This window comes from Halichoerus grypus, chromosome 5 (assembly GCF_964656455.1).
Source record: "Halichoerus grypus chromosome 5, mHalGry1.hap1.1, whole genome shotgun sequence".
NCBI classification, from domain to species: Eukaryota; Metazoa; Chordata; class Mammalia; order Carnivora; family Phocidae; genus Halichoerus; species Halichoerus grypus.
Window position 1 is genome coordinate 93,619,989 of NC_135716.1, and position 12,285 is coordinate 93,632,273.

Genomic DNA, 12,285 nt, shown 5'->3' on the forward strand with positions numbered 1-12,285 from the left:
ATTTTGGAAACTCATCTCTTTCATGAATGATTTAAAATCTTTAGGTTTCTGAAAAATAATTTCTCAACTTTATGAATGTTAAAATATCTCATTGCCATTTCTTCACTGAAAACCAGTGTCTTCCTTATTTCTCTTGAAGATTCAAGCACAATATTCAGTTCTTGAGCAAAATCCCACTCTAGAAACAGAGTCTGATTCTCCTAATTTACCAAAAAGGTGAGTACAATTTTACACACCCCAATGCTGTCTAGTTATGTCAGGGTGGGGGGCAAATCTCATGCTTCTAACTCATTGTGATGCTAAGAAGAGACCTCTTTGGGCTGCGGTGTCATCATTACTTTCTTTTTGTTTCAGTGGCATAAGAGAAGCAAATCTGATGAAGCAACAGAGCAAACCAAGGCTAAGGGTGAAAAGTGCACAAGCTTCTTCCTTTGACCTCAGGACTTCTTTCATAAGTGAAAAGGAAGGGTTAGTTTTGCACCCTACTGAACAGAGCAGTGCTTTTGACTTTTTGGAGCTAAATTGTAGTTGTAACAAAAATGCTGACACAACCACGAATTGGGAGACAAAGGCGTTTGCAATAGCTGGGGAGTCTCTTCAGAAGCATCAGAGTTTAGACTGGAGCGCCATTTTGTTTGGAGTGTGTCCAAATTCTAAATCTGCCGATGTAGCAGGAAGGTATTTTAATTCAAAGGGGCCAATAATGCGGACCAAATCAACTCCCTTTGAGCTGATACAACAGAGAGACACCAAAGAGCTGGACATCAAGGAAAATGTTTCTTGTTTGGAACCTCAACCCCACAACTCTTGTCTTGAGCAGGCTCAAAGAGAGAGGCATGTTTCTTCAGCAGAACTCAATGATTCACTGCCATCTGGCTCTCAGCCCCAAATGTGCAAGGCCCCTGATGCAAAGAGGCAGGACTCTCAGGCTCTTAATGCATATTCTTACATGTCTTTAGAAGATCCTTATTTCTTATCATTGTCTCCAAGTAGTGCTGGTTCTAAGATGTCTCTTGATTTACCTGAGAAGCCAGATGGAAACGTTTTACCTTGTTCCCCATTGCCAGCATCTTCTACAACCCTCTTTTCTTGTTACAATTCACATGATTCTTTAGCATTGAGTCCTCCAACTGATTACCCCCAACGGAACCCAGAGACAGAGGTAGTAGGTAAGTTATTTTTAGAAGTTTATATGGCATTTTAGATTTCACTCTGTTTCTATAGATTTGGTTTCTTCTCATGCTCCCTCTAGTCTTTCTCTGCTTCTTTCTCCTTCTTCCTTCTCCTTCTCAAAGAAATAAATTCCAGAAGGGTTTTCCTGATGTGATAAGTTAAAAAATAGCAGTAACAAACATGTAATCATTGATGAAACTATGCCAGCAAGAGTGCCTCTAAAGAAGGCAGTCCCCATTCCTCTGGATGTATATCAGAGGTCCACAATTTACCCTTGCTATGCAGAAGCAACTTCCAAGGGAACAGCAGGAAGGATTTGATCCACAGCACCACGTGGTCATTCGGGGCTTTTATTGCTCAACCATATGGCTGCACTGAGTTGAACAGATCACTAAGCACTGAATTCTCTTCCCGCAGGAGTTGGAAGAGGAGGACCTGATTTCTTCCCATCTTTGTGTAATAATGTAGTAGATGAGAATGTGTATTTAGTATTCTGTGTGGGACTTTCATCTTTTTTTTTTTTTTTAAGATTTTATTATTTATTTGAGAGAGAGAGAGGGATAGAGCACAAGCAGGGAGAGCAGCAGAGAGAGAGGGAGAAGCAGGCTCCCCGCCGAGCAGGGAGCCCAATGCGGGGCTTGATCCCAGGACCCTGGGATCATGACCTGAGCCGAAGGCAGACGCTTAACCGACTGAGCCACCCAGGCGCCCCGGACTTTCATCTTATATTCACCTTTACGTTCATACTTTTTCACCTTTATAATCCTGGATTTTTGCATATTATGCATATTGTTTTTGTTTTATTGAGTGGTTTGAAAGTAGAAGTATATACTCTGCTAGAGATGGTTACAATAGCTTGATATGGAAGAAGGTGAAGAAAAGAGCAAGTTTAACTCTCCAGATATATTATCAGAAATTTATAAGTAACATTTTACCTGAATAGGAAGTAGAGAAAGTTTTTTTTTTCTTTAACATTATTTATTGTACAGCGTTTCTTAGTAAACAGATGTGTGGATGTGTAGTTTGTTACAAAAATATTTTATCTGGACCTAGTTCCTTCTTTATTTTATATTCTTTGATCTTGTTTTATAATTTAAAGGATTATTTTTTTTAAGATATCCACAATACCTTAAACTTCTCTGAGCATCATCTTTAAAAAAAAAAACAAACCAGCAAATCCCGGCTTTAGGTATTGTAACATCGTTGACATGTTGCCACCTGGTGGCAGTTTCTTATAATAGCATTTGAATTTTTCTATAAAAATTCTGAATTTTTTTTGTAGAAAAATAGAAAACCTTGATATGCCATTGTTTTGTAAAAAGGAAAAACATCCACATTCTTCAGTGTAGAATGAAGAAGAGATAATAAAATCTTTATACTTCTACCTACTCTGTAACTGAATTCTTGGCATATTTCAAAGTGCTTTACCATGCTTTATTGTATATTCTATATAAAACAAAAGGGTTATATAGAAAACAATTCAAAATCTCCCGAATTAATATAATGTTTTATATTCTGTTAACTGGTACTCAGTGACTCGATCAAAATACTTTGGAGCCTTTAAAAGAAATAATAAATTTTGAAGAAGCAGGAAAGCCTCCTGGGTTTGCAACTTAAAATGGGAGAATTTATTTTGCTTTTTCCTTGAGGAAACACATACCAGCTTAAGTATTGTAATGATGCCTGATGGACTTTACATCAAGATTAGAATATAAGAATTTCCTTTGGTGGGGCGCCTGGGTGGCGCAGTGGGTTAAGCATACTGCCCTTAGTTTTGGCTTAGATCGTGATCTCAGGGTCTTGAGATTGAGCCCCATGTACAGCTCCATGCTCAGCATGGGGTCTGCTTGAGATTCTCTCTCCCTTCCACTCATGCTTGCTCTCTCTCTCTCTCCCTCAAATAAATAAATAAATCTTTTTTTTAAAAAAAAAGAATTTCCTTTGGATTTTTCTAATGAAGAATTATGGTTATATTTCTGGCATTTTGGATAGCAACTTCTCCAAGGATAGATGATGAAGTCCCCCCTCCACTTCCTGAACGGACACCTGAATCTTTTATTGTGCTGGAGGAAGATGGTGAGTGCAGTTCAGTAAGTGTAAAATAAAGTGGATTAACTAGAATACTCCTCAGGTCCTGTCAATGTTCTGTGTGCTATTGCTGCGTAACATTTGCATTGTTCTAACAGAATTACAACACTCCTAAGAATTGGACCATATGTACTTTCTTCCAGGAGAATTCCCACTGAATGTTCCCAAATCCTTATCTTCAGCTGTGGAGGCAAAAGTTGGAGCATCACTAGAATGGAGTGGAACATCTGAGTCAAAGACATCTGATGACACTGTGAGACTTAGACCAACTAAGGTCCATAACTATTTTTTCTTTTTTTTTTCCTACTCATCTGGATTCGACAGACCATAATCCTACTCCTTGTATTTTTAACACCTATCCTCAATAAATACTAAGCAGGTACTCCTTATAAAACAATGTGTTAGAGGATGTGGGGAGAAGACAATGGATAAAACACAATTCTTGCCCTTAAGAAACTTTCAAGTTGGAAGTGACTAAGGAAGGCTTAGTGAAAGAGGAAATCTTTGAACTGGTTCCTGAAGGACAGTTAAGGCAAAAATAAATGTTTCATAAGTAGGTAGCCTGTTCATAGTAGTCATTTGGTAGGCTGCATTGTGTTCGCTGCGATACATATATTGTAGAGAATGATTTTTTGAATGACAGATGTCCGTATTATTTAACATAAACTTTTTGGAATAATGCTCCCCACTTCTGGAAGTAAAATCTATACTTCAATAATCTGTTATACATTTGTATATATTCTATGAACCAACTACCTTAAAATTTCAGAGATCAGAAAAGTAATTAACTAAACAAACATTTTAGAGTGCCTACAATTGCAATGCTGGTAGGCAAATTTCTCTATCTTTTAAATTACACTTTTAATATATTAGTAGTTATTATTATTTTTAATAATATGCCCACATGTAATGGTCTTTATCTTAACAACTGCTAGAGCTAAGAACAATCACTCCTTCTCCAATGTCATGAAGTAATTTCAACAGTTTACCTCCAATTAAATTTTCTGGGAAATGTTCTGAGTAGGAAGGAAATAAATAAAAAAAGGATTAGTTTAGGACCAATTGCCATGACATATAAAAATCACCATAAGGTTATGGCAGAAGATATTTGCAAATGATGTATTCGATCAGGGGTTAATATCCAAAATATTTAAAGAACTTATACAACTCAACACCAAAAAAACCTAAATAATCCCTAATTTTAAAAATGGACAGAAGATATGAATAGACATTTTTCCAAAGAAGAAATACAGATGGCCAACAGACATGAAAAGATGCCCATCACTAATCATCAGGGAAATGCAAATCAAAATCACAATGAGATATCACCTCACACCAGTCAGAATGGTTAAAATCAAAAACAAAAAACAAGTGTTGGTGAGGATGTGGGAAAAAAGGAACCCTTGTGAACTGGTGGGAATGCAAACTGGTGCAGCCACTATGGAAGACAGTATGGAAGTTCCTCAAAAAGTTAAAAATAGAATTGCCATATGATCTAGTAATTCTACTATTGGGTATTTACCAAAGAAAACAAAAACACTAATTTGAAAAGATACATGCACACCTATGTTTACTGCAGCATTCTTTATAATAGCTAAGATATGGAAGCAACTCAAGTGCCCATCCATAGATAATGGATAAAGAAGAAGATATGACATATATATGTATACACGCAAACACACATATACTATACACATACATATCATGGGATATTATTCAGCCATAAAAAAAGAATGAGATCTTGTCATTTGTGACAAATGGATGGACCTAGAGGGTATTATGCTAAGTGAGATAAGTCAGACAGAGAAAGACAAATACCATATGATTCACTTACATGTGCAATTTAAGAAACAAAACAAATGAGCAAAGAAAAAAGAGACAAACAGAAAAATAGACTCATAGTTATAGAGAACAAACTGAGGGTTAGCAGAGGGGAGGTGGGTGGGGGCATGGGTCAAATAGGTGAAGGGGATTAAGAGTACAGGTATTGTGAACAGCACTGAGTAATGTATAGAATTGTTGAATCGTTACATTTTACACCTGAAACTAATATAACACTGTATGTTAATTCTACTTGAAGTTTAAAAAATAATTTAAAAATATTAAAAATTCATAAGCTTTCTTTATAAAAAAAGGAAAAAAATAAATTTACAAAAAGAGAGTAAAGCACTATAAGAGTTAAGGATGCTTTTTCATAATTTAGTGTGCTTACAAATTAGGAAAAATAAGGTCAACATTTCATAACTATCTCTATAACTATATGAAATATGCTTTCAAAAATGCCTTTTATTGCTTTGAGTTTGTAAATTTGTGTACGTATTCTTTTTTCACTTTTCTCTTCTTTTTTTCTTTCAGAGTGTAAAACTCCGGAGTCCCAAATCAGGTAAAAAATTTCCCCTGGCTTTAGATGACATTTAGCCCTAAGAATTTATACTATAAGAATGACTTAAGTTTAGAGTAATTCACCTCAGGAGATGGCATGGTTCCCATAATAGCTCCCACTATTTATTGGTTTATTTCTGAGTTTACCAGGCTAGGGGTTTTGTTTTGTCAAGGGCAAGGAAAACACAGGATTTTAGAATTCTGCTCCTTGATACATAATCCTTAAAACAAACAAACAAACAAACAACAAAAAAAATCTATTTCAAATAGAATCTCTTAACACTTTGCAGCATTTCTATTTTATAGGTTTTACCATTGTTAGCAGTGTGATTCTTTTACTTGCTGTTGCTTCTCCAGTATTTTCTTGAGCTTTGCTTTTTTTTTTTTTAAGATTTTATTTATTTATTTGAGAGAGAGAGTGAGCTAGAGAGAGAGAGAAGGAGCAGGGGGAGGGGCAGAGGGAGAAGCAGACTGCCCGCTGAGCTGGGAGCCCAACACAGGGCTCCATCCTGGGACTCCTGGGACTCTGGGATCCTGACCTGAGCTGAAGGCAGATGCTTAACTGACTGAGCCACCCAGGTGCCCTGAGTTTTGCTTGTTTTATACATCAAATAACAACATCCACAGTTAACATTTATTGGGCACATATAGGTACTTTACATACATTATAACAGGTGGTAGTTGCCCTTAACATAATTATTCATATGAACATGTTATTCAAATTACATAGGTAGTTTAACATAGAGGTTAATGAGCTTTGGAGTCAGATAGGCTTTAATTCAAACCTTTAGCCTACCAGTAGTTATCAAAATGCATAACCTTGGTTAAATTATATACTTTCTCTATTGATTTTCCTCATTTATAATATGAGGATAATAGAACTCGTTTCTTAGAGGGTTTTTGTAAGGGTTAAGTGAGACAATGCTTATAAAGCTTTTAACACAGTGGTTGTCAAATAATAAGCTCTCATTAAATGTTACCTATTACAATTTTTATCAGACAATTATTAAATGAGCCATTTCTAAGCCAGTTCTATATGCCTTATACAGTGTTAGAATAGTCAGGATATATAGGAAAAGGTACTGTTTAATGTTTATATTCAAATTGGGTAGGCAAAATTAATACTAACTTGGAACCATTAACTGATAATCTGCGTGGACTGATTATAATCGCCAGGAGTCTGGAAAAAAAGGAGGTAACACTGGAGTGGTTAGGAAATGCTTCACTGAGTAGAAGAAAGACATTTAAGAATATGGGTAGACAGAGTAAAAAGGAGGGAATTCCAGGAGCTGGGATCAGGGTAACATCGACTTAAAAGGTAGAAATAAGCATGATGAGTATAGAGAAATGGTGAGTAGGTTAATTTAATTGCAATAGAGGATCTATTTTGGGAACTATGAAAAATAAATTTGGATAAAATGTGGAAAGATTATGAAGGATTTTAAAGTTAGGCAGATAAAATATCCAGGTCAAAGAAATCTATATATAGAGAAAGCAGATTCATGGTTGCCAATCCAATCTGGAGGAAATGGGAAGTGACTGCTAAATGGGTATGGAGTTTCTTTTTAGGGTGATGAAAATGTTTTTGAAATAGTGGTCATGGTTGCACAACACTGTAAATGTGCTGTCATTAATCGCAAATTTTATTGTGTATTCTATCATACACACACAGAGCTAGGCAGAAGAATTTAGACTTAATGTAATAAGTAATAAGCATTGTAGGTTCTTCATCAGGGGAGAAATAAGATGAAAGTGGTATTTTACATGAGAGAATATGGACTCTGAAAAACAAACTGAGGGTTCTAGAGGGGAGGGGGGTGGGAGGATGGGTTAGCCTGGTGATGGGTATTAAGGAGGGCACGTTCTGCATGGAGCACTGGGTGTTATGCAAAACAATGAATCATGGAACACTACATCAAAAACTAATGATGTAATGTATGGGGATTAACATAACATAATAAAAAAATAAAAAATAAAAAAAGATGAAAGTGGTATTTTAGGAAGGTATTTGGCGGGATATCATTAACTGCAAGTTAGCTTTAGTTCTCAGTGTATTTTCTAACAGCAAACTGGAAGAGGATAAGCAACTTCAGAGTAGTTATCAAATATTTATTAAGTGCCTACTGTATACCAGGTATTATATAAGGTGCTGGAAATAAGGGTTGTACTTTACTTTTGCATATCACCCGGTATATAAGAAAGAAACAAGAGAACTTGCTTTAGAGACAAATCCTAAGGCCTAAAGAACCCAAAGACCAAAGATAGGTGAAACTCTAGCACTGAGCCACATTTTCAGTTTCAAAAGACATTAATATAGTACGTAATTATACTCAGCACTGTATAATGAGATTATCATATACCCTTTGTATCTTTAGGACTTTATTGTGGGAAAATAGCTCTATTATTTAAAATTCTTTATATAATGGAAAATTCCAAACACATTTTAAGCCTACCATAATAACATTATCACACCAATGAAATTAACAATAATCCCTTAATATGATCTAATATCCAGAATTTATTCAATTTTCTCAAATTGCCTCAAAAATGTCTTTTTACAGTTGGTTTATATGCATCTGGATTCAAAGTCTACACACTGCATTTGGTTAATATATTTGTTAAGGCTTTTAAAATCTGTAACAGTTTTCCCTTCTTTTTATATTTCCTCATGCCATTTATTTGTAGAAGAGCATGGGTCATTTGTCCTAAATACTGTGAATATTCTGGATTTTTGTTGTTTATATTCTCATGGTTTTATTTATTAACATGTTACGCTATCCCCATAGGATTCTATGTAAAATGGCAGTTAGAACCAGAAGCTTGATTAATTTCAAGTTCAATTTCTTTGGAAAATTACTTTCCTAAAGGAGTACAAGTTTTTGATGCATCACAGACTGATTGGCTAAAAAGCTAGAACAACAAAAAATTCTTGAGGCTGCAGTTATTGTTCAGATTACTTTTTATTTGCTTGTTGTAGGTTAATATTGAAAAGTTGGAACAGTTATACAACACCAAAAAGGGGTTTTGACTTCTAACTTTTAATTGATGGATTTTTGTTTTGTTTTCTTTTGTTGTCTGCTCTTCTTATCACAGATCTACATCAAGATCGTTCTTCTCCCCCCCCACCTCCACTCCCAGAAAGAACCCTGGAGTCCTTCATTCTTGCTGATGAAGATTGTAAGTGACCAGTACATCCCTCTCAAAAAAGCTATAAAAATGAGACTTCTAAAAGATTAACAAAAAAGTAGGACCTAAATGGTAAAGGTATAAAGAATGATTAAACGAGATAAAAATAATACATTTAAAAAACCCATAGTGTATTGTAAAAATAATACATAAAAAAGCCAAGCTAAGAATTACTGAATATATAACTATATATATCCCAAAGGCTTAACAAGCTATGCAACAAAACATTTTTTTTAAAGGTATGCAGGCTCAGCCTATAGAGACTTATTCTACTAGTTGTCCTAATACCATGGAAAATTCAACATCTTCAAAACAGACATTGAAGACTCCTGGAAAAGGTTTCACAAGGACTAAGGTAAAAAAGATGGGAGTTTTAAGAAACATGCCAGAGTCTTTTCATTTTTGAAGGTGTTTACACCCTCCACCTCTCCCCTGCTGCCAGAATCAAGATGGAAATTAGATTATAAGAATAGCTGATTGGAAACAACAAGACTGTTAATCATTAGGGTAACTGATTAAATAAGTCATAAATCATAGTATATGCATATAATGAAATACTAGATAGTTAAAAAAGGAATGAGGACTCTCTCAGTGTATTTATAATTTATTAACTTTTCCTTAAAACGTAGAAAATATGATCTATATTTGTATTATAATGTTAAAAGTGACTCTGAAAGGATACATAAGAAATGAACAATAATGGTTATCTGTGGAGGGAGGATCAGAAACTGGGTCGATGGAGAACAAAGATGGGAGCATTTTGACTACAATATTTTAAATTATAAATTAATGATTTATTTTTAAAAATTTAAATAAAAAATTCCCCCAAAAAAGAATTTATTAAATATCTATTATATAGAAAAATACACTTCTGTTAGGTGTTAGGAAAGTAGAAATGTCCTAAAGGATATCTACCTGTCCTTGAAAAGAGGACAGTTAATCCATTGGAATAGAATGCCTATATGAGAAACAACATGAAGATATCAAAAAGAACAAAATACCATGGAACAGATTTAAAAAATACATGCCGAGGTATGTGAAGAAAAGAAGAAATATGGGTCGGTTCCTGGAAGAGATAAGTTAGGGACTTCACCATAAAGGAGGCAGAGTGGGTTTGCTGAATGGACGGAGAAGGAAGTAGCATGGTAACAGTATGGAGTGGACTTTAGTAAATTTAGTTCAGAGTATGATTGGCAGAAGTTCTTGGCTAGAGTGGAAATGGCTGCATATTACAGCTATCTTCGGAAGCCATTGTGGTTTCCAGAACGGTCCTAATAAAGAAGAAAAGTAGGAACTCCTTTTTTCTCTGATATTTTGATAGCTACTTCTAAATACATAGAGTGATTCTTATGTGGATGGAAAAAAATAGCAAGATAAAATCAAGTGGAGACTTTGCACTGAATTAAAATAGCAAGATGGAAAAATAATTTTGTGCATTTGATGGCTATTTTTTTTTTTTAAAGATTTTATTTATTTATTTGAGAGAGAGAGAATGAGAGACAGAGAGCATGAGAGGGAGGAGGGTCAGAGGGAGAAGCAGACTCCCTGCCGAGCAGGGAGCCTGATGCGGGACTCGATCCCGGGACTCCAGGATCATGACCTGAGCCGAAGGCAGTCGCTTAACCAACTGAGCCACCCAGGCGTCCCTTGATGGCTATTTTTAAGGAAATTAATCCTTTCGACTGAAGTCTATATTTCTACTTGATTAAACTATTTTGGATTTCATAAGAAAACAAGAAAAAACTAACATTTTCCTTTTCATTTTTGTAGAGCTTGAAAATTTTGAGAAATGTGAAAAAGAGTAAGTTTCTTTTTACTTGTTTTTTAGAATACACATACACTTTCACAATTATGTAATTTTTCCTTATATAACCCCTCTGTGAAAACATTAACAATATTATTCCTATACAGAGCCTTGCTAGGGCCTTTTGTATCAGAACGATCACTCCCAGGCCTCGTAGCGTGTGAGGCTCCACAGTGCTAATATTGGAGGGGAATAAGGGGAGGGGGAGTTTCTGTGTAACAGACAGGAATAATAATATGATGTTTGGCACTTTCTATCCATTCTAAGATGCTGTCATACAAGTGTGTTATTTAATATTCCTAGCAATCTAACCTCAGATGTATTTTCTTTGAAAATAGTCACAGCAAAGCATATTGTGAAACAAATGTGTTGATTTAATGAAAGAAGCAAAGTATTGACACGTTTCCATTTTTGCCAAGTATTATTAGCAATAAGTCTGTTGCTTATTATTTTTGCTATATTGTAATGAAAACAAAACCGAAAGACTCCTGAAACTGTGGGAAAATGATTATCTGAGAAATCCTTATTTAAAACTACAAAGTATATTAAAAAATAGTGATATACTTTTTATGAATTAGATCCACTTGGTTAATCATCAAGGACCAAACAGCTATTTGGAATTATACTGGTGTTTTAGGGAGGGACAAAGAGTGCTGAGAAAATATAATTTATGGTATTGTCTATATAAGAAGGTTTATAGCTGAATCTTACCTATTTCTGCTAAGTTTTCTCTTCACTTCCCTGTCAATAAACTTGTGCTAGCCTGTTTTCATTGACAGTATACCTGATCTTAGAAGTGAAAGGATTTCTCACCTATGATGGCTAAAGTATGATTGGAAAATATACTCTTTCCTCTAATGTGAGTCAAAAGAGAATTTAAACATTTTAGAGAAAACTGTAGTATAAAACAGGGGAAATAAAACAGCCCAAAACAAAGAAGTGACTGACTTGAATAGCTAGCCAGGTTGGTTGAACAGCTTAGCTAATGAAACACTGTTTTCTTTCTCTTTAAAAACAAAACAAAACAAAACAAAACAAAACTTTTTTTTTTTTATAGCCCCAACCCTATCTTGGGGATATCAAAGACACAGAAACTTCAGGTAAATTTAGGTTGGCATAGATTCAATATGTGGTGGGACTCTCAGAGATTCTGAATCTTATTTCTAAAATAAGACCTCCTAGATCATTCTCTAGATCTAAGCTAATTTCAATTTCTCAGTTGCCTTCATCCTCTGGTCTTTTGTCCTTAAATGAAGAACAATACCTGGCCCTCAAAATATCCTGAAGCTTTAGATTTATCTGCCTGTACTTGGGTACGTGTCCTCTTACCCTTCCAAATGGTTCATAACTCCTGAAGTCCAGATGTTCTCCCTTTCGCCTGGATCTCTAACTGGTCTGTAGTTAAAGCTGGTCCTACTTTTAATAAAATGAGGATTCTTCATCTGGTGTTTTAAGCTGGCATTTAAGCATAGTGTTATGCAATCATTGAATATTCATTGAGTGCCTACTATGTGCCAGGCATTCTGCAAGGCACTGGGTATATGATGGCAAACACAACAGGTATTGGGCTATGCCTTTGTGGAACTTAAGTCTAGTGAGGGATTCGGATATTAAACAATTCAGATACGTACATAATAACACATGGTGATAAA

General features: G+C 35.1%; 1 protein-coding gene and 1 long non-coding RNA gene across 6 annotated transcripts in view; one reads left to right on the top strand and one right to left on the bottom strand.

Annotated features, from left to right (window-relative positions):
- Nucleotides 1-12,285, top strand: part of PTPN22 (protein tyrosine phosphatase non-receptor type 22) — a 58,335-nt gene that overhangs the window by 37,390 nt on the left and 8,660 nt on the right. Inside the window, exons 12-20 of one of the 5 annotated variants that reach the window (XM_078072582.1) lie at nucleotides 140-216; nucleotides 355-1,169; nucleotides 3,166-3,249; nucleotides 3,405-3,535; nucleotides 5,617-5,644; nucleotides 8,737-8,820; nucleotides 9,069-9,184; nucleotides 10,600-10,630; nucleotides 11,691-11,733. In XM_078072582.1, the coding sequence (XP_077928708.1) occupies nucleotides 140-216; nucleotides 355-1,169; nucleotides 3,166-3,249; nucleotides 3,405-3,535; nucleotides 5,617-5,644; nucleotides 8,737-8,820; nucleotides 9,069-9,184; nucleotides 10,600-10,630; nucleotides 11,691-11,733 (1,409 nt within the window). The remainder of the gene's footprint in view (nucleotides 1-139; nucleotides 217-354; nucleotides 1,170-3,165; nucleotides 3,250-3,404; nucleotides 3,536-5,616; nucleotides 5,645-8,736; nucleotides 8,821-9,068; nucleotides 9,185-10,599; nucleotides 10,631-11,690; nucleotides 11,734-12,285) is intronic. The other 4 variants (XM_036088464.2, XM_078072580.1, XM_078072581.1 and 1 more) reach the window with 4 other exon arrangements.
- The window catches only part of LOC144381880 (uncharacterized), a 36,080-nt gene that overhangs the window by 13,243 nt on the left and 10,552 nt on the right, over nucleotides 1-12,285 (bottom strand). Inside the window, exon 2 of the long non-coding RNA XR_013447976.1 lies at nucleotides 6,773-6,823. This is a non-coding gene — a long non-coding RNA (uncharacterized LOC144381880). The remainder of the gene's footprint in view (nucleotides 1-6,772; nucleotides 6,824-12,285) is intronic.